We start from the raw sequence: 22,995 nt of genomic DNA, 5'->3' as shown, positions 1-22,995 counted from the left end.
TTCTCAGTCCTAATTCTTAGAGTAGACTGAGGGGCAAGGAAAAAAATGCTTATCAGAAATGCTGAGAGAACAACCAGCATTCTTCTTGGACAGAGACAAATCATGGGTGGGGAAGCATGAAGGAAATGGAAACTTCTCAAGGATCAACATAGGAAGTCTTGCTCTTTGGAGACCTTGCTATGAGTCTTCAGACAAACTTGAACTTGGAAACCAGCAGCTCCTGCCCGCTTGGGGTCAAAGATTTGAGGTTCATGGTCAACATCACCTTCTGCTCCCGCTTCTAAAGATCCTACTCCAGAAGCAATGGCTATGGAAAATGACTCCTCCGTTTCAGAGTTTATCCTTGTGGGATTAACAGACCAACCTAAGCTCCAACTGCCCCTTTTTTTCCCTGTTCCTAGTGAACTATGCAGTCACTGTGGTGGGAAACATGACTTTAATTAGCCTAATTTGCCTGAATTCACACCTTCACACTCCCATGTACTTTTTTCTCTTTAATCTGTCATGCATTGATTTCTGTTATTCATTTGTTTTTACCCCCAAAATGCTGATGTGCTTTGTTTTGGAGAGGAACATCATCTCTTTGCAGGATGCATGACTCAGCTATTTTTCTTTTGCTTTTTTGTCCACACAGAGTGCTACGTGCTGACAGCCATGGCCTATGATCGCTATGTGGCCATCTGTCAGCCTCTGCTGTACACAGTCTTTATGTCTCCTAGAGTCTGTTCTCTGTTTATGTTGGGCTCTTACTTGATGGGGTTTGCTGGTGCCCTAGTCCACACAGGGTGCATGATCAGGCTCAACTTTTGTGATTCCAACATCATCAACCACTACATGTGTGACATCTTTCCCCTTCTCCAGCTCTCTTGCAGCAATACCTACTCCAATGAGCTTGTGAGTTCTGTTGTTGTGGCAACTGTTGTCATTATGTCTAGCCTCCTTATCTTAATTTCTTATGGTTTGATTCTTTATAATATCACTTGTATGTCATCAGCTAAGGGTTGGTCCAAGGCCATGAGCACCTGTGGTTCTCACATTGTAAACTGTTGGCCTCTTCTATGGATCTGGGCTGCTCACACATATAAAGCCATCATCTTCTGGGTCTGTGGGCCAAGGGAAATTTTTCTCTGTATTTTATACTCTTGTGATACCCATGCTGAACCCCCTTATTTATAGCCTCAGGAACAAGGATGTCAAACTTGCTTTGAAGAGAACTCTGAAGAGGATAACAATTTGAGCTGAGCCCCTAGGAATGCCTTGGTTCCAGTGTCCATTGCTGGATCTTTTTCTCTGCTTCCTATTATTCCTGATTATCTTCCTTCTTTTGTTCTTTTTTTTTTTTTTTTTTTTTCTCTCTTCATCTTTTATTCTACAATCTGGGCAGGATTTGTAATGAAATATCTGAATATTTTTAGTGAAATAATGTAGGATAACCAGGTGGATTTATTCTTGGACTTCAACTTCAAACTCATCCTTCATCCTAATATGGCTGCATCTTGGTCTTTATTTCCCATACCAGATGGAGGTACTGGGCTAATGTATTTCTTATTTATAAGTAACACTGTTATTTTTTCTTATCTGTCTTCTCAATTTAAGAAAACTTGATGATTTTGATGCTTAGCAAGTTAATTTTATAGAATTTCTGACATAATTTTGTTGATCCATTTTCTATTACTGCATTGAAAGACAGAGGGATGACAAAAATCGTGGTGGTGGTAAAGTAAATATTTCCAAAATATTCAGTCTTTTAAAGAATAAATGAATGTTGTTCTAGAATTTTAGCCTCACACCTGTAATGGTACTGTAAACTTTGTTGGACCCACGATTTTATCCTTATGGATACTTGAGAATGGATTTCCTTTTGCAAAAGGAGGTCTATGTACTTTTGAAACACAAGCTAAAGTTGAGTATTAGTGCAGTGGTTAAGTGTTTGGTTGTACATGGCCCTGCGTTTGACACCCAGGACCTAAACAAAGCAAAGATAGACAGATAACCTTAATGTATAAATGGTTTTTATGTTATCCCTTTAAATATAAATTTCTTTATCTTGTTCTCCAGATGAGGAAATGGTTATGGGAGATGATTAAGGCTGCAGAGCAGATGATACAGAGCACTTTTTAAAATTTTTTACTCCATTGTGCATCCTATGATGAAATGGAAGGAAAGAAAGAATTGTGAAGGAATAGAACTTCTGGGGAGTCGATCAGACTGATCCTAGAAGTAGGGATCACGTGGGAACAGTGCTCTGAGCCGAGACAGGGATGATCTGCAAGGCTTTTAGGCCCAAGTAGAAAAATCCATATTTGCTACAAGTGTCTCATTTTAAAGTGTGGTAAACAGGGTGGGCTACAAAGTGTCATTCCATTTCATTCATTTTTCAAGATGGTGAGACCGAGCAGTTTGGGTCAAGTCTTTCTGGTGAGGTATGTAATTTTTTCCTTAGCAGTCTATGTAGTTTAACAAGTATAGTATATATTATGTTATTTTATTAGAGAAAATGGGTTATTCATATAAAAATGACAGGAAACTGCTCTACAAAATATTCTTATAGTGTTCTCTGCCTGCGGTTCATCGCTACCTACGTTGACTTTGGGGCAGATGTCCTCAGTAGATATGTCTTAGTCATGGGACAGCAGTTCATTATCAGTGTAACTTTCATATCTATATGAAGATCATGATTTTTGAAAAGTTCTAACACATTTGTTTATATGAATAATTTTAGGCAAAATTGATGCCAGTTAAGAGCTTTAGTTCACCTTGATTAAAATTATTGCCAGGAAAGCAGAAAGTGAAGGATTTATGTTTATCATAATTTTTCTTACTGTTATAATGTGTATAAAATTTAATTTCTCAAGTATTGTTTCTATGTTTAGTGTCTACTTCTGCTCATTTGTTTATATTCATTATAGCATTGTTTGGGCAGAGTTTCTAAAACAGTTTGTAACTTTCTCTGAAGTACAAATTTGAAAAGACAAAGAATGTTTATTAAAGAAAGAGAATGAGGTTATAAAACATCCACGTCTATAAATCTAGGGTTCTTAACAGAAAAGGAAAACGTGAGTCCCAGGCATAACTCAGGACTCATACTGGTTATCTGAGTACAACATCGTCGTCAGCAGCACATCCTGGTGGAGAATGGATCACCCACAGCATGGCTCAGTTTGGAAAGTCAACAGGTTTATTTTAAAGGTTATATTGCTAGTATTGACTTTCATAGCTAATTGATTTAACATTGTAATCAAAACCATATTTAGTGAATCTGACATAACTTTCCTATGTACATTTGTGAATATACCACAGTGAATCTCAACATTGTGTACATCGACAAGACTGGAATCCTTATTAGAATAAAATATGTCCCATGCTTGTATAAATGTATCAAAATAGATTCTACTGTAAGGGATAACTAAAAAACACAAATAAAAATAAAAAAGAGAAAAATGACACTTAAGAATATTTATAACTAAAATTGCTTAAATTCTAGAATATTTTTAAAAAATTATATGTCAATTAGATCGAAGCTAACTTTAGAATATATAAACTTATCTGGTGATTATTGAATATTTGGAAGTGTTTATGTATAATTTACTAAAATACTAGTACTCCTCTGAGTAGTTCTCATTCCTTCTCATTCATGAATAAAGTCTGGGACATAACTTTCTAATGACTCCAAGGCAGACAGGATGGTAAATGGGGGCTCAGGTGGAGGTACTGTGCCCAGGCCAGTCAGGTTGGACCTGGTACAGATGGGGTTTCTCTCTGGTTGCTGTGGCAGATTTTAACCCAGAAGGAGGCTCCTGGAAGTCAAGAGTAAAGAGGTCTTATGACTGGCAGGAACAAGAACAATGAGCTAAAATAGCTTCTCTGCTCCAAACAAAGTGGTTCCCCACCATCTGCACAGGAGCTACCCTGTCACAGGTAGAGGTACACAGCACCCTGTGGGAAAGAGGCCTTTGGGCTGCTGGTGGAGTATAGTTTCTCTTGTGCCAGGCTAGCTTATATACGGGGTAAGGGCGCAGAGTCAAGACCCAGACTTGGGGAGTTGGGTGGAAGCAGGCTGTGGTGAGCAACCTGCAAACTCATTTATTGTGGGAACAGCTATACATTTTATAGGTTTCTTGCCCAATCACAATGTGCCACGGGGGTTCAGACCACCAGGTTCCTAATGTGTTCCCTTGGTTACACTGAATCAATTTGGGGCAGTTGTTTACTTTCCTAGGTAGCTGAAGCAGAATGCTCCTCCCTGCAAGTTTCCTTACACGCTTGAGATATTCACTGCTGCTAGCCAAGAACTAGGATTTCTCCCAACAGTGGAGTTTGTGTTTTGGATGCCCAAGGTGCACAGGGCTGAGTCTCAGGCACTGTCCTGTGTGGTAGCAGGAATTCAGATGGGGAATCTTGACAATCACTTCTCTAGGTAAAATCTCCAACCTTCATCTCCCTAGGGTAGATACTTCTGCCCATCTACAGTGAGTCTTCAAGTGGAGTGTGAGACCATTGCAGTGTGATTAATCGAATGATGTATAAGGCTTCTACAAATTAGGGGTTCCTTGTTAGTTTCAAGAACTTAAAATGAAAAAGTGAAACTGATTCTGAGTTTATTCAAAGTGAGTGTGAATTCAAAGTGTGAACGAAAGATAGCTCTTACATTATCTACATATAATTCAATTAGAAAGTTTTAAATGGTGCTAAAACTGATTTAAACTTGATCACTTTTAGATGTCATGTGTAGGTGAGGTCATACAGAGCCTGTCTTTCTGTGTGTATTGATCTCACAGAACAGAGAGTGGGATGAAGCTTAAGAGAGGTGGGAGGTAGGTAGAAGAGGTGATGGTCAAAGGGACAAAGGTTCAGTTTGGAGGAATGGATTTTAGTTTACTGCAGGGAACAATGACTATAGTTAATGATCATATAGTACTTATTTCAAAATTGTTGAAAGGTGAACTTTAAATGTTTCTCACTACAAATAAGAATAACTATGGGAAGTGATAACTATATTAATTTGTGTGATTTTATCACCCCACTATGTAAATGTAATCATAACATTACATTGTATCCCATGGACTATATAATTTTATTTGTCTACTAAATTAAAACTTAATCTTTATCATATGTCCTTTCATTATTTATTATTGAGGGTGATTATCAAAGAAATTAGAGATATAATCTTTAAAAATTCTTGATGAAGAATTACAAGTATCTGTTTCAAACCAAAGCATAATATAACTGATTTCTGATTTATTCCAGAAAAGAGTTTGTATTTTTATTAGTAATTATGAAAATGTCTCATATAAGAATATTATCTAAGAAATAGGAAAAACCATTTGTCTCCTCCTAAGGATATTTTAAATTTGGAGCAATTTTATTAGTATAGTATATAATGAATATACTAGTGTTTTTTTTTTTCTTGCCATCTACAACATATTCCTTAAAAATTTACCAGTTTATGAAACATACCATAGAATCTTACTGCATATTATGAAACCCATGTAATCACAAACCAGGTCATATTTTATTCAGTAGTTTTAACTGTGTTTAATGGGTGGTTAGGTCTCAGTAATGTAGACCCAAAATATCAGAAAATGAAGTTGTTATTTAACTTATTTTGTCACCTTTCAATCATTGTTACAAAAAATAAAAAAGGAAAATCATATCTTGGGATGAGGTAGTATATGCAAAACATAGGGACTTGTGTCCACAATATAAAATGAACATTTAAAATGCAACAATAAGGAAATAATTAAATCATTTAATTAAATTATTGAATTAGGTTAAGTAAAAAATGAACAAAAGGGGTGAAGATGTATGGCATTGAAGAATGCTTGACTAGAATACAGAATTCCTGGGTTCCATGCCCAGTCCTTTCCAGAACAGCAACAATTTAACTGATAGAGCACTCTTTGGTTCAATCTCTAGTATGAAAACATTTTTTTTTCAGAACATAAGGCCATGCACTCCACAATGGACTTAATGATCCTCTTAATGTAAGAATATCACACATGTAAGGTGCAACTTTGTGAATGTTCAGATCAATGGAAACAAATGTCAGACCTTAAAACTTTCCATGATGTATGGAAAGTAACATAACATTTTTCTTTTATAAAGAAAAGAGAGATTAGGTGTTGAGCTCAGATTTGATGAACATCTTGAAGATTTTGAAGAACAGTGTGGGGTAAACACTAATCAGTGCCTAGTAGAGCTTGCAGGGAGATAAGAAGGACTCTAAGGAATGTGGTCATGATGGAGGGGGAAACTGGCCATTTCCCTTATCTCTACTCTTTAGGTGAAGATTGAAGCAGAGAGACTTGCGGATGTAGTAAAAGATACTCAGAAAACACTGGAAGAGCTCCATCTGCACAGTGGCGTGCAACCTAGTCTATTAATATTCCTCTGCTTGTAGGTGCAGTGTGGTCTTTGTATCCTGTCCTACTATCAAGGAGCCAGCAAGTAGTAACATGTTCAAAACCTCTCTGTTGAGTCCTCCAAGTTCTTTCTTTGGGATTGGTAAATAGTATGCTGAAACGCAGTCCTTGGGTTGAATGGATAGTGACTTATAAATCATCTGAACATTCCCATGCAAAAGGACTACATGTTATGGTGCCTAAAGATAATTTCAGACAAGGAAGCTAAGTATAACTGCCATCCAGCTACTGTATTTCAAGGATCTAAAGTGTGATGTCTTATGATTAATGTGATCCAGGAAATAGAAGTTCCAGGACATGATAAATAAAGGTAATCCCAAATATGAGGATGACAGATCTTAAGAAGTCAGACTTTGTATCACAGTTAGAAGATAATCTATCAATATGGGGGTGGGTAAAGAAGCTCCTGAAAATCTTATTTAAGATGAAATTGAATACTCATAGCTGAAGGTATTAAAGGGATATTTACAAAAAATGGGGAAGAAAATGGGAAAAGACAAAAAGAATACAGGGAATAGTATCAAAACCAACAAAGAAGTGAGTTATGGAAACAAAAACAATCACAGTTTATGATGGATTCGCTGTGGACATGTTTTTAAAAAGTCTCAGTAACAACAAGAATATTGATATAACTGAATTTATGATTCCAATCATATTGTTAGTAATTGTGAATGGGGAACAGGAAGAATAGCAGTGTGTATATGCAGTGGTGGTGTGTGGTTATAAATCCTCAAATTTTGAAAGTAACTGAGCAAATGATGATCTCATGATGAGCAGCCCCGGAAATCATAACAAAATCTAAATTTGGTTTTGGGCACGTTGAGCTGGTGGTATGTGATAGGTATTAAACAGAATTGTCTGTAACACAGATGTAAAGTAGGACAGATTGTATAGATAGACCAGTGATTTTCAAGCATGGAGGATTTTGGCACTGTAGGGATAAAAAGGTGGGGTTTACCCCCTTCTCCCCATTTTAAGGATCAGGTCAGCACTCTTAAAATGAAAGAGATTTATAATAGAAAATACAATAGATTTATATAATCAAATTTCACCTGATCAAGGAAACTTTCTTTAGGAAGACCCAGAACCCAGGCAAACCTATTTACTCTTATGGTTGGGTTTGATGAAGAGTGGGCTGCTATGTAGAAATGTGGTTAGACAAAAAGGGTATGTAATATCTGAAAGGGGAAACCCAACAAGGCCTGTCTGTTCTGATTCTTCTTGGCCTTTCTCTATGGTCTTCCTCAATGATGTAGACCAGAAGTCTTTCTGAAATGAGGCTTTAATGATCTAGTCTCAGACAAGAAAGTTCTGAGAATTTCTTCATGGCCGGCTCTTGTACACAAACTTCTATGTTTCAGGACTGACTTTGTGGAGAGGAGCTCAACTTTCAATAACCCACCTTGAGAAAGGAGAATTCTTTTTAATGGTTTTCCCTGTGGGAAAAGTAGAGCACACGAAAAGGTCAGAAATAGTCTGTGTTCTGAGTCCTTCCAATGTCCTTTGGTTTAAAGTACTCAACATGCCAACGTGCCACACCTTGGCACATCATTTTCTGAGCAATAATACTTCCCAAAGGATATGTCATTATCTGGAGAAACTATTGTTGGTCACAATTGTTGTGTGAGTTTGGGTGGGGTGGGGATGGCAGGATAGTACTGAAATCAAAAGGGAAGTGTGTAGGGAGCTGTGCATTCCATATTACATAGGACACCCCCATATAAGACTCACCTTACACAAATTTCAAGGGTGCCAATGTGGAGAACCCTTGAGTCATATGAAGAAACAAATGGGGGACTGGGATGTAGCTCAGTGGCAAAGTGCTTGCCTCAGTCCTGGGTTTGATCCTCAGTTAAAAAAAAAAAGAAAAAAGAAAAATAATGGAGGAAGGGAAGGGGTATTAACACTTATTTATGGTGTTTTTGTATGTTAAGTATAGTTCTAATACTTTATGGGAATTATTTCATTTAATTCCCACAACATGATGAGATAGCTCTTATATGTTTCTCAGTTGTATTGCTTTTACTGTTATTGCTGGTTCTGGGATGTAACTATGTGTAGTATGCAAGAACTGTCATAGGGACATCCATTTTATGATTTTCATTTTATGGATACCCACAAGTATATGTGCATATAAATGGAACCTAAAAAGTAGATACTCTGTGTGCATAGTACCATAATGATGAAAAGGTTGGATTTAAGCTCAGACTGATTTGAGGAGGTACTCCTATTGTTTTAATCTCTTTGCTACAACTTCTCTTTTAACATCATGTTAAACATATGATGTAATATTTCTTAATGCAATCCCAGAGGTTTGCAGAAACACACAAGTCCTGTAAGGTTCTGTAGGGCATGAGGAAGAAATTGACAAATGAGGCCACACCCTAATCTGCCCTGGGGATCAGGCATTCCTAGTGGAAAATAACACATTGTGTAGAATTTTGAGTCTCAAATGACCCAATGTTAGGTCTACTACACAGGTTGTAAACACAGCTTCAGTAATTTCTGCCTCCAGGGACTCACCCAATTTGGGAGGAAGGCATAAAGTACAGCAGAAATTTTTATGCTTCTACTCATTTTCCCTGGAACCACAGGGAAATAAATTCTCAAGTGAGTGAGGTGAGGTTCTGCAGGTTGATATGAGGTGGCTGTTTTCCTTTCTACAAATGATGAGTAATTACAGCAGAAATTCTAAAATAGAAACCGTGGCATCTCCCCCACAGTAGCTCTTCTAGCATGTCAGAGAAAGATCTGAGCTGACTGTTATCACCCGCTTCATCCTCAGAAACTTGTCTCCTCAGGATAGCAGGGAGGAAGCCCTTGGGGTCCAGCATCAGTGAGACCTGCAGTGCGTCAGGTGAGCACTGAAACATCTTTGTCATGATAATTTTCCTTCACAGCCAAAACTATAAAAATCATGGGTTGTGGAGAAAACCACCTTTTTATTTTACTTTTCAACCTTAATTCTTTCAGAATGAGGAGGGAAGGAACGATGTTCAGAGACACTGCGGAGTCAGCAAGCATTCATCCCTGATGAGACACACATGAAGGGTGGAGGAAGCAGGAAGGACCTGGCAACTCCTCAAGGAGCAACTCAGGAAACTGTACACTTCAGGGTCCTGGCTGTGTGTCTTCAGACCACCCTGAGCTTGGAAACCAGCAGCTCCTGCTCTCCTTCTGGGGTCAAAGATTTGAGTTTCATTTAAACATCATCTTCCAATCTGGCTTTTAACGATCTCACTCCAGAATGACAGCTATGGAAAATGACTCCTCTGTGACACAGTTTATCCTTAAGGGATTAACAGACCAAACTGAGCTCCAACTGCCTTTGTTTTTCCTGTTCTTGGTGAACTGTGCAGTCACTGTGATGGGAAACATGAGCTTAATTGTTCTAATTTTCCTGAATTTGCACCTTCACACCCCCATGTACTTCTTCCTCTTTAACTTGTCCTTCATTGATTTCTGTTATTCATTTGTCTGTACCCCTAAAATGCTCTTGTGCTTTGTTTCAGAGAGGAACATCATCTCCTTTGCAGGATGCATGACTCAGCTATTTTTCCTCTGCTTTTTTGTGAACTCAGAGTGCTACGTGCTAACAGTCATGGCCTATGATCGCTATGTGGCCATCTGTCAGCCCCTGCTGTACGGGGTCATCATGTCCCCTAGGGTCTGTTCTCTGCTGATGTTGGGCTCTTACTTGTTGGGGTTTGCTGGTGCCATGGTCCACACAGGGTGCATGATGAGGCTCAGCTTTTGTGATTCCAACATCATCAACCACTACATGTGTGACATCTTCCCCCTCCTTCAACTTTCCTGCAGCAGCACCTACGTCAATGAGCTTGTGAGTTCTGTTGTTGTGGTGACAGTTGTCAGTGTATCTAGTCTCATGATCTTAATCTCATATGCTTTGATTCTTTATAATGTCATTCACAGGTCCTCAGCTAAGGGTTCATCTAAAGCCATGAGCACCTGTGGTTCTCACATTGTAACTGTTGGCCTCTTCTATGGATTTGGGCTGCTCACTCATATTAAACCATCATCCCCAGGATCTGTGACCCAGGGGAAACTTTTCTCAGTGTTTTGCAATTTTGGGGTTCCCATGCTGAACCCCCTCATTTATAGCTTCAGGAACAAGGATGTCAAACTTGCTCTGAAGAGAACTCTGAAGAGAATCACAAATTGAACTCTCCAGTTGGACTGCCTTGGTCCCTGTTCCCATTGCTGTTTTTTTTTTTGTTTTTGTTTTTTTTTTTCTGTAATTCCTGCTCTTCTTAATCACTTTCTTTCTATTTTTCTCCCCTGCCCCACCTTCATCTTTCATTCTATTCTATAGTTCGAGCTGGAGTTTTACTGTAATTTTTGTTTTCACACTATGCTATGTGACTATATGGGCTTATTCTTGGAGTCGGATAAGTTGTTCTTAGTACCAAGAAGACACCAAATTTGTCTTTATTCCTTGTGCAGATGGAGACCCTAGAGTGAAGTCTTTTCTATCTGTATGGAAGACTATCTAGTATGTTTTTGTATGTCTTCTCTATCCAAGGAAAGTTGGTGAGTTGAATGCTTTCTGACAAGTTTATTTCTTTAATCTTTTCTTGAGACTATATTGTTAGGTCCATTTTGTGTCTCAAGGTTTTATTGTCTAATAAATGCCTTAAGAAAGAGGGATCACAACGTTGTGGATGTTTAAAGTAAAAATTCCAAGAATTATTCAGGTTACTTAAAGAATGGTTCTTTTTCTAGATATTGAGGCTCCTATCTGAAATGGAAATGTGTACTTGTAGTGTTTATTTGTATTAGTATTTGAGGATGTCCAATCCCAACCCTCTTTCCAGGTTTCTCAGACCTCACCAATAATTACAATGTATTGGTCAATTGATATTTTGACAGACACGGACTTGATGTTTTCACCAGTTTGTCTCTGATCTCTAGATTTTTGTCATTGTTTTAAAATTTTCTTAATGGTATTCCTCACTACAGATAGTAACAATATCAGTAATGTCAAGATTTTTTCCTGCTACATTATAAGGATTATCTTTTGCAAAAAGAGTTCAATTTATTATTTTAAAAACAAACAAAGAAACAAACAAACAAAAAAACCTCTTACTTAGTTCACAGGTAGAGAGATGCTTATGTATGATCCTGGATCTGATCCTTTGCCCACCAACAAAAAAGGAAAAACAACAAGCAACTCCCCATTTGTATGGGTTTTTGTCTTTACCCTATTAAACATAAATCTCCTCATCTTATTCTATAGATGATAAAATGTTTATGTAACTCATTCAAAGACTAACTATACAGAGCCTTGTTTTCAATCCCATTATGCATCCTGTAAAGAAATAGAAAGAAAGAAAGGAGAATTTTGAAAGAACAGACAGAACTTTTGGAGAGTTGTTCAGAGTGAACCTAGAAGTGCAGAGTATATGGGAAAAATGATCTGAGCCAAGATACCAACAGTAGAGAGATAATATGCAAGACTTTGATGCCCTGGTAGAAACATCCACATCAGTTGTACAGGTTTCATCTTAAAATAAGGTCACTTTTCATTAGTACTATTCATATATTTTGATTGGTTTATAATAGTTATACATAACATTAGGATTTATTTGATATAACTACAAATGCTTGGAGTGTTCTGCTCCAATTAAGTTCCCAGTACGCTTATTCTCCTCCTCTTCCCTTTACTCTACTGAGCTTTCTATTTATTTACATCAAAAAAATAGAGTCCAGTGGATGTATGTAAAGGTGAGATTCACTGTAGTATATTTATGTATGTGCCTATTAGAGTTAGGTTAGATTCATTCCACTGTTTTCCCTTTATCCTGTCCTTCCTGTGACTCAATCCTCTTCTTTGACTCCCCTGATCCTTCTTTTGTTTTGATGGAATTCCCCCAACCCATTTCTTTTCTCTCTTTTCCCTTGTAATTTTAGACTAGCTTCTGTATATCAGAGAAAACACTTGGAATTGGAGACTATAATGCTAAGTCCAATAAGGCAGACTCAGAAATTCAAGAGTTGAATGTTTACTCTGATATGCAGAAATAGTACTTTTCAAATCTATTAGATATTATAGCATTGTTTGGAGACAAAAATGGATTATTAATATAAAAATAATGGAAAACTGCTCTACAGATGTTTTTATTGTGTATGTTGCACAGAAATGTTGTTGCACAGAAATATTGTCTGATGTTCATTATTTCCCTGAATTGGTTCAGGGCAGATGCTCTTCAGTGGAAAAATCCTAGTCACAGGACCCCAGTCCAGCATCACTGTAGTTTTCATATTTATATAAAGATGATTTTTGAAAAGTTCTGAAACATTGATTTATATGAGTAGTCTTAGAAGAAAATGATGCAAGCTATGAACTTGAATTGACTCTCCTTAAAATTATTGCTCCTAAAATAGAATGTTAAGAACTTCTACTTATAAATTTATTTATTACAATGCATTTGAAATTTACTTTATCTAGCATAAGTCTGAATGCTTAGGGTCAACTTCTGCTTTTCTTTTGTTTGTATTCATTATGGGTATGATTAGACAGAGTTCTTAAAACTGGTCTGAAAATTTCTCTGAAGCACACATTTGAATAAAGATATAGAAGACAGAAGGAGGTATAAAACATCCATGGCTATGAAGCTTAGGTACACAACAAAAATTTAAAATATTAGTCACAGGCATAGCACAAAACTTGTGGTCTTAGTACCATGTTGTTGTCAGCAGTGCATTCTGAAAAAGAATGAATCATCCAATAGTGTGTCTCAGTTTTATAAAGCCTACAGGGTTATTGTACCAGTTGAATTGCTGGCATTTATTGCAAGTCTAATTGAGTTAACTTTTTAGTCAAATCCAGGTTTGATGATATTTCTTTAAAATATTTTAAAATTTTAATCAATTAATTTTAATTTATTTAAAATTATTTAAATTCAAATGCAAAATTTTTAAAGGTCATGTGATTAAACGAGAAGAAAAATAATTTTAAAGCATTTTAACTTATTTGACAATTATGAATATTTAGAAGTGTATGTGTAATTTGTTAAAAATATGGATTATTCTTTCTTATCTTCTTTATGTTTGATAGTTCCCTATCAACACAATTTAAGTTTTTAAAAACCATCCTTAAACCATATTAACATATATTAAGGACCTTTAATTTTTTTAATGTAAAAACTTTTTCCTATTATAGTAATTTAAATAGGTAGGTAAAAATTAATTTAAAGGAGCAATAACCTGAGATTTAACTTCCTGTGAAAAAATGAAATTAGAAATCTCAGGTACTTCATATTCTGGTACTCATGGAATAGTTCCTATTTCCCACCTAGTTCATTCCATCACTCAAAAGTAATGAAATGCCATTAATCTGATATGTTACCAACATTTTAAGGTACTTCTCACACAGTTCTTCCTTGTCTTTCATGAATAAAGACCAGAACAAAGCTTTCTAATCATTGCAAGACAGAAGGGCACAGGTAAAGGCACTGTGCCCAGGCCCGTTGAGTTGGACCTTGTATAGCTGGGGTTTCTGTCTGGTTGCTCTGGAAGATTGCGGCTGAGAATGGGGCTCCTGGGAGGCAGAGGGTCTGAAGTGATTGCTCACCAAGAGTTTGGCAGGAGCAAGAACAATGAGATAAACTGGATTCTGTGCTCCATTGTAATAACCTAACCAAAGAGGTGCCCTACCACCTGGGCAGCAGTTGCAGCAGTCACAGGGAGAGGGACAGGGTTCATTTTTGGCAAGAAGCCTTTGGGTTGCTGGTGAAGGATACTGACCATCACTTCTCCAGGCAAAACCTCTAACCTCTATCTCCCCAGTATAAATACTTCTGCCCATTTCTAGCTGAGAGTTGTGCAGAGTGTGAGGTAATTTCAGTGTGATGACTTCAACAATGCAGAAGACTGGTGCAAATTCAAGGTTCTTTTTTTTGTTTGTTTGTTTGAAACACTTGAAGTAAAAGAAGTGAAACTGATATTTGCTCAAAGTTAAGTGTGTCAACAAGAGAGAAGAGTTCTTACATTATTTAAATATAATTCAAGTTCAAAGTTTCAAATTGTGGTAACAATGATTTAAAACTGGATCACTAGATTACATGAGATCACACAGAACCATCTTTTTGGTGCCTCATAGAACAGAGAGCAGAATGAAGAAGAAAGAGGAGATTTTGGTTAAAGGGGACAATGTTTCAGTTTGGAGGAATAAATTTCAGCCTATTGCACAGCATGGTGATTATAGTCAATAACTATGCATAGTATACTTCAAATTGTTGGAAGAATAGATTTTAAATCTTCTTACTACAAATACCAGAGAGGATATGCAATGATAGACATGTTAATTTGTGTGACTCAGTCACCTCACAATGTATATCTGTACAATAACATACCATTGAACCTCATAGATATGTACAATTTTATTTATCCATTAAAAATAAAACAATTTCTTTCATTTATTTTTTCACAATTTCTCACTGATTGTACAGTACCCATCAGTCCATGTGCCTAACAAAAGATGAATGGATAATGAAAATGTGGTGCATATACAGTGGAGTTTTACTCAGCCATAAAAAAATGTTATTATGGCATTTTCTGGCAAATGGATAGAACTGGAAAAATCACAAGTGAAATAAACTAGACTCAGAAAGTCAAGGATCAAATATTTTCTCACATATGTGAAAGTTAGACAAAATAAAGAAATAGAGGGAAGTGGAATTCCATTGAAATAAAAGGGAGATCTATGGAGTAGAGGAAGGGGATTGAGGGAGGGGGGCAAAGATGGGAAATTAGAGGAATGGTAGAATCGAACTGACCAAATTATGCTATTTATATATTTGAATATACTACAGTGAATTTTACGTTTATGTATATCTATAAAGCCCTAATTTCAAAAGTCCTACAAATAATAGAAGGAAGACCAGGAGAGTAGAGGAAGGGGAACAGGGGGAGGATAGGGAAAGAGGAAGTACTGGGAACTGAAGTGGAGCAAATTTTATTTCATGCATGTATGATTATGTCAGAATGAGCATCAATTTATGTATGATTATGAACTAATAAAAACATTAAAAATAAGCATTGACTCATAAGTGCAAAACAAAAGAACAAATAAAACACTTGGAGAAATACAACCACCCCTAAATTTTAGAAGTTAGAAAGAAATTAAGTGAGCAATATTTTCTTTGTCATTCTTATGACTTCTAACACTAACACAGGACTGAGGAAACCATCAACTCCTCACTTACACTGTACCCTCTCTCATATGCTCAGAATTTAGTGGCATCGTGAATCCTAGAAGTGAATATGGGGATAGAATAATTGAAACGCTTGAAAAGATTTTTAGGGAGATCTCTTCTACCTCTCCGTAAAGCAGATGCCAATCTTTGCTTATGCTCAGTAAAGAACTAGACACTTATTTATTAAAGAAAGTGAAACAAGGTTCCTAAATCATACCACTATGTGTGCATGTGTGGAACAGTTTACTATATGGACAACCAGGGAGAAAGAAGAGGTTTTGCCTCATGAATATTGACACCATTAGCCTGTGCAGTGACTTCCACAGTTGTAAGTGCTAAGGCTTCACTATGTGTTACCCATCAGCTTTTAGAGTACCTTTCTCAAATGATAGAACAGGGGCAGAGATGCTGGACACTCTCAGGGAACTTATGGTGATACATGTACAATTTTAACATATAGAAACAATTAGAATAAAAGAGACATTTTGAAGAAAATATAGGAAGACAAGTTATGTCTTGAATATTTGTCATGAGAGAAAAAAGAAAGCAATTGTGAAAATTCCAGAAGAAAAACTTGAGCTTTAGTTCCAAATCATAAACTAAAGGGATAAAAAAGTAGAAGAGAAAGTAGTGTACAGAAAGAAAAAATCCAAAGCTTTCAGCATTTATTTAAATAAGTAAAATTTCAGAGAACTTAGGTAAAAGTAAAATCTAATAAATTATGCAATTTAAGAAATACCTTGAAAGCCTTGTACTTCCCAAATGGATTTAATTAATGATCTTAATGTTTAAATACAGACAAGTATAAGATACAACGTTATGAAATGTTCGGAACAATGGGAACAAATGTGAAAGGGAAAGTAAACTGTTTGAGAGAGTTATTGTGCTCATATTTGGTCAATATATTGAATAATTTGAAGAACAGTAACTTCTAAATCACCTGGACAGTGACTTCTAAATCACCTATTTATTGTCCTTTCACAAGGCTGATAAATGGAATGGTACATCATAAAGACAATTTCAGACAAGCAAGATCAGTGTAAGTGCCTCTGCAGTCACCATTTCCCAAGGAACCAAGCACAATGTCTTATAACCAATGAGTGAGACAACTGAGAAATTAGGAGAACATTTCCCCCATCACATTGATCAAGGAGATAGAGAATCCAGGATATGATAGAGATTAAGGTAATCTGATACATGATAATGACAGAGGATTTGTCATAGTCAGAAGTTATTCTATCATTATGGGAGTGGGTCAAGAAACTCCTGAAAATCTCATTTAAGAAGATGAAATTGAGTACCCATGACTGAATGTAATAAAAGGAAATTTGAAAAGAAAATAGGGAAGAAATTGAGAAGGATTCAGAGAAATACAGGGAATGGTATGGAAACCAAGCAAAAAGGGCATTATGGAAATGAAAACAATCCTAGTGTATGATGGATTAACACTGTGTAGCATTTTTAAAGGTCTCAATAATTGATATAACTAAATATGTGATTATAATAATAGTTATTGGGAGTAGGGAATAGGAATAACAGGGGTGTGTGTACGTACTGTGGTGGTGGATGGTTACAAATGTCCCAATTCTCATCCTCAATAGGTCACTCTTTGAGCAACCCAATTTTGAGATGGAGAGGAACAAGGAGCTAGAGAATCCAGGATATGAGAGAGATTAAGGTGATCCTATAAGTGATAATGACAGAGGATCCCAAGAATTCAGAATGTTTGTCATAGGCAGAAGTTATTCTATCATTATGGGAGTGAGTCAAGAAACTCCTGAAAATCTTATTTAAGAAGATGAAATTGAGTACCCTTGACTGAATGTAATAAAAAGAAATTTGAAAAGAAAATGAAAGTGAAGGCACAGGTCTTTGAAGGTGATGGATCCTTTGGGACTTAGAGACTAGATAAAGACAGTGAGAGAGAAAGAGGTGCTAAGTTTAAATTATGCACTGGTTGCTAGGCTAGTGGTGAAAGTAACGGAGAAAACAATGAACTGAGGAAGAGCAGCCTTGGAAATACAAGAAAAATTTAAATTCGGTTTGGGGCATATTGAGCTTGAGGCACATAAGTAGCTATTAAATAAAACAGTCTGTGGAGTTGACACGGCAGAAGACAAGGCTGTACAGGAAGGCCAGCAGTTCTCAAAAGTGAAAATTATGGCCCCGAAAGACGGGAAGTTGGGATCCCTCTCCCCGACCCCATCATAAGGGTCAAGGCCAACACGCTTATGATGAAAGACAGGTTAATGGGAAAAATATAACAGATTTTCTTAATATTTTATGCTACAAAGAAGCCTTCAGAAATGAAGATTCATAGCCCAGGGAAACCCGTCCATTTTTAATGGTTAGATTTGAGGAAGTATGTACCACTCTGTTAGAAATGTGAGCAGACAAAAGCGTATAGGCTGATGTCATATCTGAGAGGGGAAACCCAGCATGGCCTATCTTTTCTGATTCTTCTTGGCCTTTCTGGATGGTATTCCTTCCTCTTGGCTGAAGGACATGTCCCCTACTATAGGGGTCTTGTAGTCTAGTCTCAGAGAAAAAAGAATTGAAAATTTCCTCATGGGCAGCTCCTATACAGAAAGGCAAAAATTTAGGTCCAGCTTTGGGGAGAGAGGTTACACTTCTTATGATAACCATAAGGAGGGAGAGATTCTTGGCATTTATGGCCCGTCATGTAGGAGAAACAGAGCAGGAGGAAGAAGAGCATGAGAAGGACGGAAAAGAACTTTACTCTGTGTCCTCCCAATTTCTTTTCTTCAAAGTAATCAGTATTCCAATGTGCCAAACTTTGGCACGTCATTTTCTATTTTCCAAAACAACCCAAGGTATATGTGATGATATCTTGAGAAATTCTTATTGGTCAGAACTAGTGTGTGCTTCTGAGTGGAGGGTGCAGTGGGAGGATAGTATTGGCAAGTTATCAGCAGGAACCAGACATGCTGTGCATTCTGTAGTGCAGAGGAGAGTCTCTCGATAAAACAAAACAAAACAAAAAACTACTTCGTCCACATTACAATTAGGCCAAAGTTGAGAAACTCTGATTTGTATGAAGATCATGGAACAGGTGAAAGGGTACTAACACCTATTAGACTGTTTTTATATGTCAGGCACAGTTCTAATTCTTTATGTGAATTATCTCATTTAACTCCCACAATACAATGAGATAGCTCTATTATTTTACTTTTTAAAAACTGTATTATTTATTTTTGTTGGTGCTAGGATTTATCTGAGACCCTGTGTATGCTAGTCAAAAGCTGTATCAAGTTGACAATGCCTAGCCCTTTTTATGAACCTCATTTTATAACTAGACACAATTATATGTACATATAAATAAAGATGAACTAGGGTCATGGAAATGATATCATATATCTTCAGCCTCGTAGTTTGGTAGATGAAGTCTAAATTTAAACTCAGACTTGAGACTGTTCCTATTCTAAACCTCTTTAATACAACTTGTCATTGGTAGAGTGTTTAAAATAGAGCCTAAAATCTTGATGCAATCCCAGAGGCTTGTAGGAACATGCTAGAATTGACAAGTGACTCTGCCCTGGATTACAGAGCAGAAAACCTATTAATTAGTCTTGGGATCAGGAATTACTGATGGGAATTTATAAAATTAATTAGAATGTGGGGTCTCAAAAGATCCTAAGTTAGGCTTATTATACAGGATATAATACAAGCTCAGTAATTTCTACCCTCAAGGGGCTTATCCAGCTTGGGAGGAAATCTTAAAGGACAGCATCATTGTATGTGCTTCTAATAAATATTCCCAGAACCATGGGACACAAAATAGATTCTCATTTGAGTAAGGTGATAATCAGAATCTCATATAAGGTACCTATTTTCCTTCTTACTAGTGAAGAGACATTTTCAAATAGAAACCATGGCATATTCCCCAGAATAACTCTTCTAGGAAGTCAGAGGCAAATTTTAATGGATTGCTATTACTGCCCTCACCATCAGAAACTTTGTCCCCCTTAGGACAGTGGGGAGGAAGCCCTTAAGGTCCCGTATCAGTGAGGCCTCCATGGGAACAAAAGTGATCACTGAACCATCTTTGTCATGATGATTTCAGTTCAAACCCAAAGCAGTGAAAATCATAAATACAGAGAACACTAGTTATTTATTGCTATTTTCAACCACAATCCTTAGAGAAGACTGAGAAAAAAGGAAAGAAATGATGTTCAAGACACTGAGAGGTCAGCCAGCATTCTCTTTGAACAGAGACGTCATGCGGGGGGAGACGCATGAGAAAATGGGGATTCTTCAAGGATCGACATAAGAAGTCTTGCTCTTTGGATGCTTTGCTGTGTGTCTTCAGACGATCCTGAAACTGGCTCTCATTGTGCAGTTAAAGAGAGAGGGTTCATTGTTAATGTCACCTTCACCCCTGTTCCTACAGATACCATCCATGAAGCCAATCGCCAAGAAAAATGACTCCTTAGTGACACAGTTTATCCTTATGGGCTTAATAGATGAACCTAAGCTGCAACTGCCCCTATTTTTCCTGTTCTTGGTGAACTACACAGTCACTGTGGTGGGAAACATGAGCTTAATTGTTCTAATTTTCCTGAATTCACACCTTCACACCCCCATGTACTTCTTCCTCTTCAATCTGTCCTTCATTGATTTCTGTTATTCATTTGTCTTCACCCCCAAAATGTTGATGAGCTTTGTTTCAGAGAGAAATATCATCTCCTTTGCAGGATGCATGACTCAGCTATTTTTCTTCTGTTTTTTTGTCAACTCAGAGTGCTACGTGCTGACAGTCATGGCCTATGATCGCTATGTGGCCATCTGTCAGCCCCTGCTGTACACAGTTGTCATGTCTCGTAGGGTCTGTTCTCTGCTGATGTTGGGCTCTTACTTGTTGGGGTTTGCAGGTGCTCTGGTCCACACAGGGTGCATGATCAGGCTCAACTTTTGTGATTCCAACCTCATCAACCACTACATGTGTGACATCTTCCCCCTCCTTCAACTTTCCTGCAGCAGCACCTATGTCAATGAGCTTGTGAGTTCTGTTGTTGTGGGGACAGTTGTCATTGTATCTAGCCTCATTATATTCATCTCCTATGCTTTGATTCTTTATAATGTTGTTCATATGTCATCAGCTCAGGGCTGGTCCAAAGCCATGAGCACCTGTGGATCTCACATAGTAACTGTTGGCCTCTTCTATGGATTTGGACTGCTCACTCATATTAAACCATCAACTGCTGGGGCTTTGGGTGAAGGTAAATTTCTCTCAGTGTTTTATACTTTTGGGGTGCCAATGCTGAACCCACTCATTTATAGCTTCAGAAATAAGGATGTCAAACTTGCTCTGAAGAGAACCCTGAAGAGAATCACAAACTGAACGAACAGGTAGGACTGCCCCAGTTCTTCATCTTCTTCCCCGTTAGGGCTCTTCCTCACCACCTTCCTTCTATTCTTCTTTCCCTCTCTTCATCTTTCATGCTACAGTTTGGGCAGGATTTCTACTGTAATTTCTTTTCTCAGCATACAGTGTGTCTATGTGGGCTGACTCTTGGACTTGATACTCATCCTTCATTCCAAGGTGTCTCCAATATGGTCTTTATTCCCTGTATCAAATGTAGACACTGGGCAGATATCCATTTCTATCTAAATGTAACACTATCTAGTACTTTATCTGTCTTCTCTATTCAGTGAAAATCAGTAAGTTGGATGCTTTCCAACAAGTTCATTTTTTTATTGCTTTTCTGAGATGATTTTGTAGATCCATTTTCTATTTTGAAGGTTTTATTTCATATAAGTGCATTAAAAGAGAAAAAAGTAACTAAAATTGTTGACATGGTAAGTAAACATTTCTAGAATTATTTAGGTTATTTTAAAAAAGATTCTTGCTCTAGAATTTTAGCCTCACTTTATCTGACAAAGTTGCCATTCTTATGGATATTTGTGGATGAATGAGTCTCAGCTCTCTGCCTAGGTTTTTTAAACACCATCAACAATGACAATGTTTTAATTAAATGATGTTTTGTCGCAAATAGAACTGAAATTCTCATCAGTTTGTTTCTGATCTCTAGATTTTGTCTATCGTATTTTTTAAAAAATAGAGAATGATATTCTTCACTATAGATCACAATATTACCTGTACTGTCAGTTTATTTTTTGTTTGTTTGTTTGTTTTTGGTTTCCTCTGTCATCTAAGAATTCCCTTTTGAAAAAGGATTTCTATTTACTGCATTCAAAAAAAAACCCAAACAATAGCTGAGTATTTGGTTTGGTGGTAGAGTATATACTTGTACCAAAAGCACCAAAAATTAAAAAATAAAAAAAATTAAGAAAAGGAAAAGGAAAAACAAACACACATTAGCAACAAAAGGGACAAAACCTACCTCCTGTTTATGCTTACTCTTTTAATGATAAGTGTTGCCTGGTTCTTTAGATGAGGAAATAGTCATGTGACATAATTAATACATCAAAGCTGAGGATACAGAATACATATTTTGACCCAATTGCACACCTTTATGAAGAAACAGAAGGAAAGAATGGAGAATTATGAAGGAACAGAGAGAACTTCTGGAGACTTATTCAAAATGGGTCTACAAGTGGCAATTATGTAGAAACAAAGCCCTGAACCAAGATGCCAAGAGCATAGAAATGATCTGCAAGGCTTCGATGCCCAACTAGAAAAATCCACATCTATTGCAGAAATCTCATTTTAAATTGGGGTCAACCAGGTGATCTACAAAGCAACATTCCATTTCATCCTTTTATAATAGTGATCAATTTTTAAGGATGGTGAATCTAAGGAGTTTGGGTCAAGCCTTTCTGGTGAGATGTGTAATTTTTTCATCAGTAGTAAGTGTATGTACTTTAACAAATCTATTAGTTGTTACATCATTATGTCGAGATAAAAATGTATTATTTATCTTAAAGCTGTATCAAACTGTGCTCTAAAATGTTCTTATTGTGTATATTGCACAGAAGTTATGCCATCTATGGTCCGTCATACTTAAAATGAGTTCAGGGCAAATGCTTTCAGTAGATATATCTTAGTCGTGGGACAACAGTTCATTATTACTGTAATTTAAATATGTATATGATGATTGTGAATTTTGAAAAGTTCTGAAATATTGGTTTATATGAATAACTTTAGAGGAAAATGATACTGGTTGAGAACTTTAATTCACTCTGATTAAATTTACTATTTTTAGAGCAGAGTTAAGAATTTTTGTTATTGTAATTTCATCTCATGGTCATAATTAAATTGAATTCCTCAAGCATAGTCTGAATGTTTAATGTTTACTTCTATTCTTCTGTCTATATTCATTATAATGAATGTTTAGACAAAGTTCTTAAAACTGAAACTTTTTCTGAAGCAC

The 22,995-nt window shown here is 36.7% G+C and overlaps 2 protein-coding genes and 1 pseudogene across 3 annotated transcripts; all 3 read left to right on the top strand.

The window, feature by feature from the left end:
• The first annotated feature begins 303 nt into the window (after positions 1–303).
• On the top strand, positions 304–1,237 carry LOC306640351 (olfactory receptor 8C8-like; annotated as a pseudogene). The gene has a single exon. The product of its transcript is annotated as an olfactory receptor 8C8-like (transcript).
• Positions 1,238–9,669: 8,432 nt separating this feature from the next.
• Positions 9,670–10,605, top strand: LOC306640329 (olfactory receptor 8C8-like; the record flags this gene model as incomplete). Its single annotated transcript, XM_079104528.1, has 1 exon — positions 9,670–10,605. One exon carries the CDS (start codon positions 9,670–9,672, stop codon positions 10,603–10,605), a length of 936 nt encoding a protein of 311 aa, XP_078960654.1.
• A 9,455-nt stretch (positions 10,606–20,060) lies between these two features.
• Positions 20,061–21,002, top strand: LOC306640324 (olfactory receptor 8C8-like; the record flags this gene model as incomplete). The annotated part of the gene is made up of 1 exon (XM_079104523.1): positions 20,061–21,002. One exon carries the CDS (start codon positions 20,061–20,063, stop codon positions 21,000–21,002), a length of 942 nt encoding a protein of 313 aa, XP_078960649.1.
• Positions 21,003–22,995: the final 1,993 nt, after the last annotated feature.

Source organism: Sciurus vulgaris (genome assembly GCF_902686455.1).
Source record: "Sciurus vulgaris genome assembly, chromosome: 11".
In the NCBI taxonomy this organism is placed as follows: Eukaryota; Metazoa; Chordata; class Mammalia; order Rodentia; family Sciuridae; genus Sciurus; species Sciurus vulgaris.
This window is presented reverse-complemented; position numbering and strand designations above follow the sequence as displayed.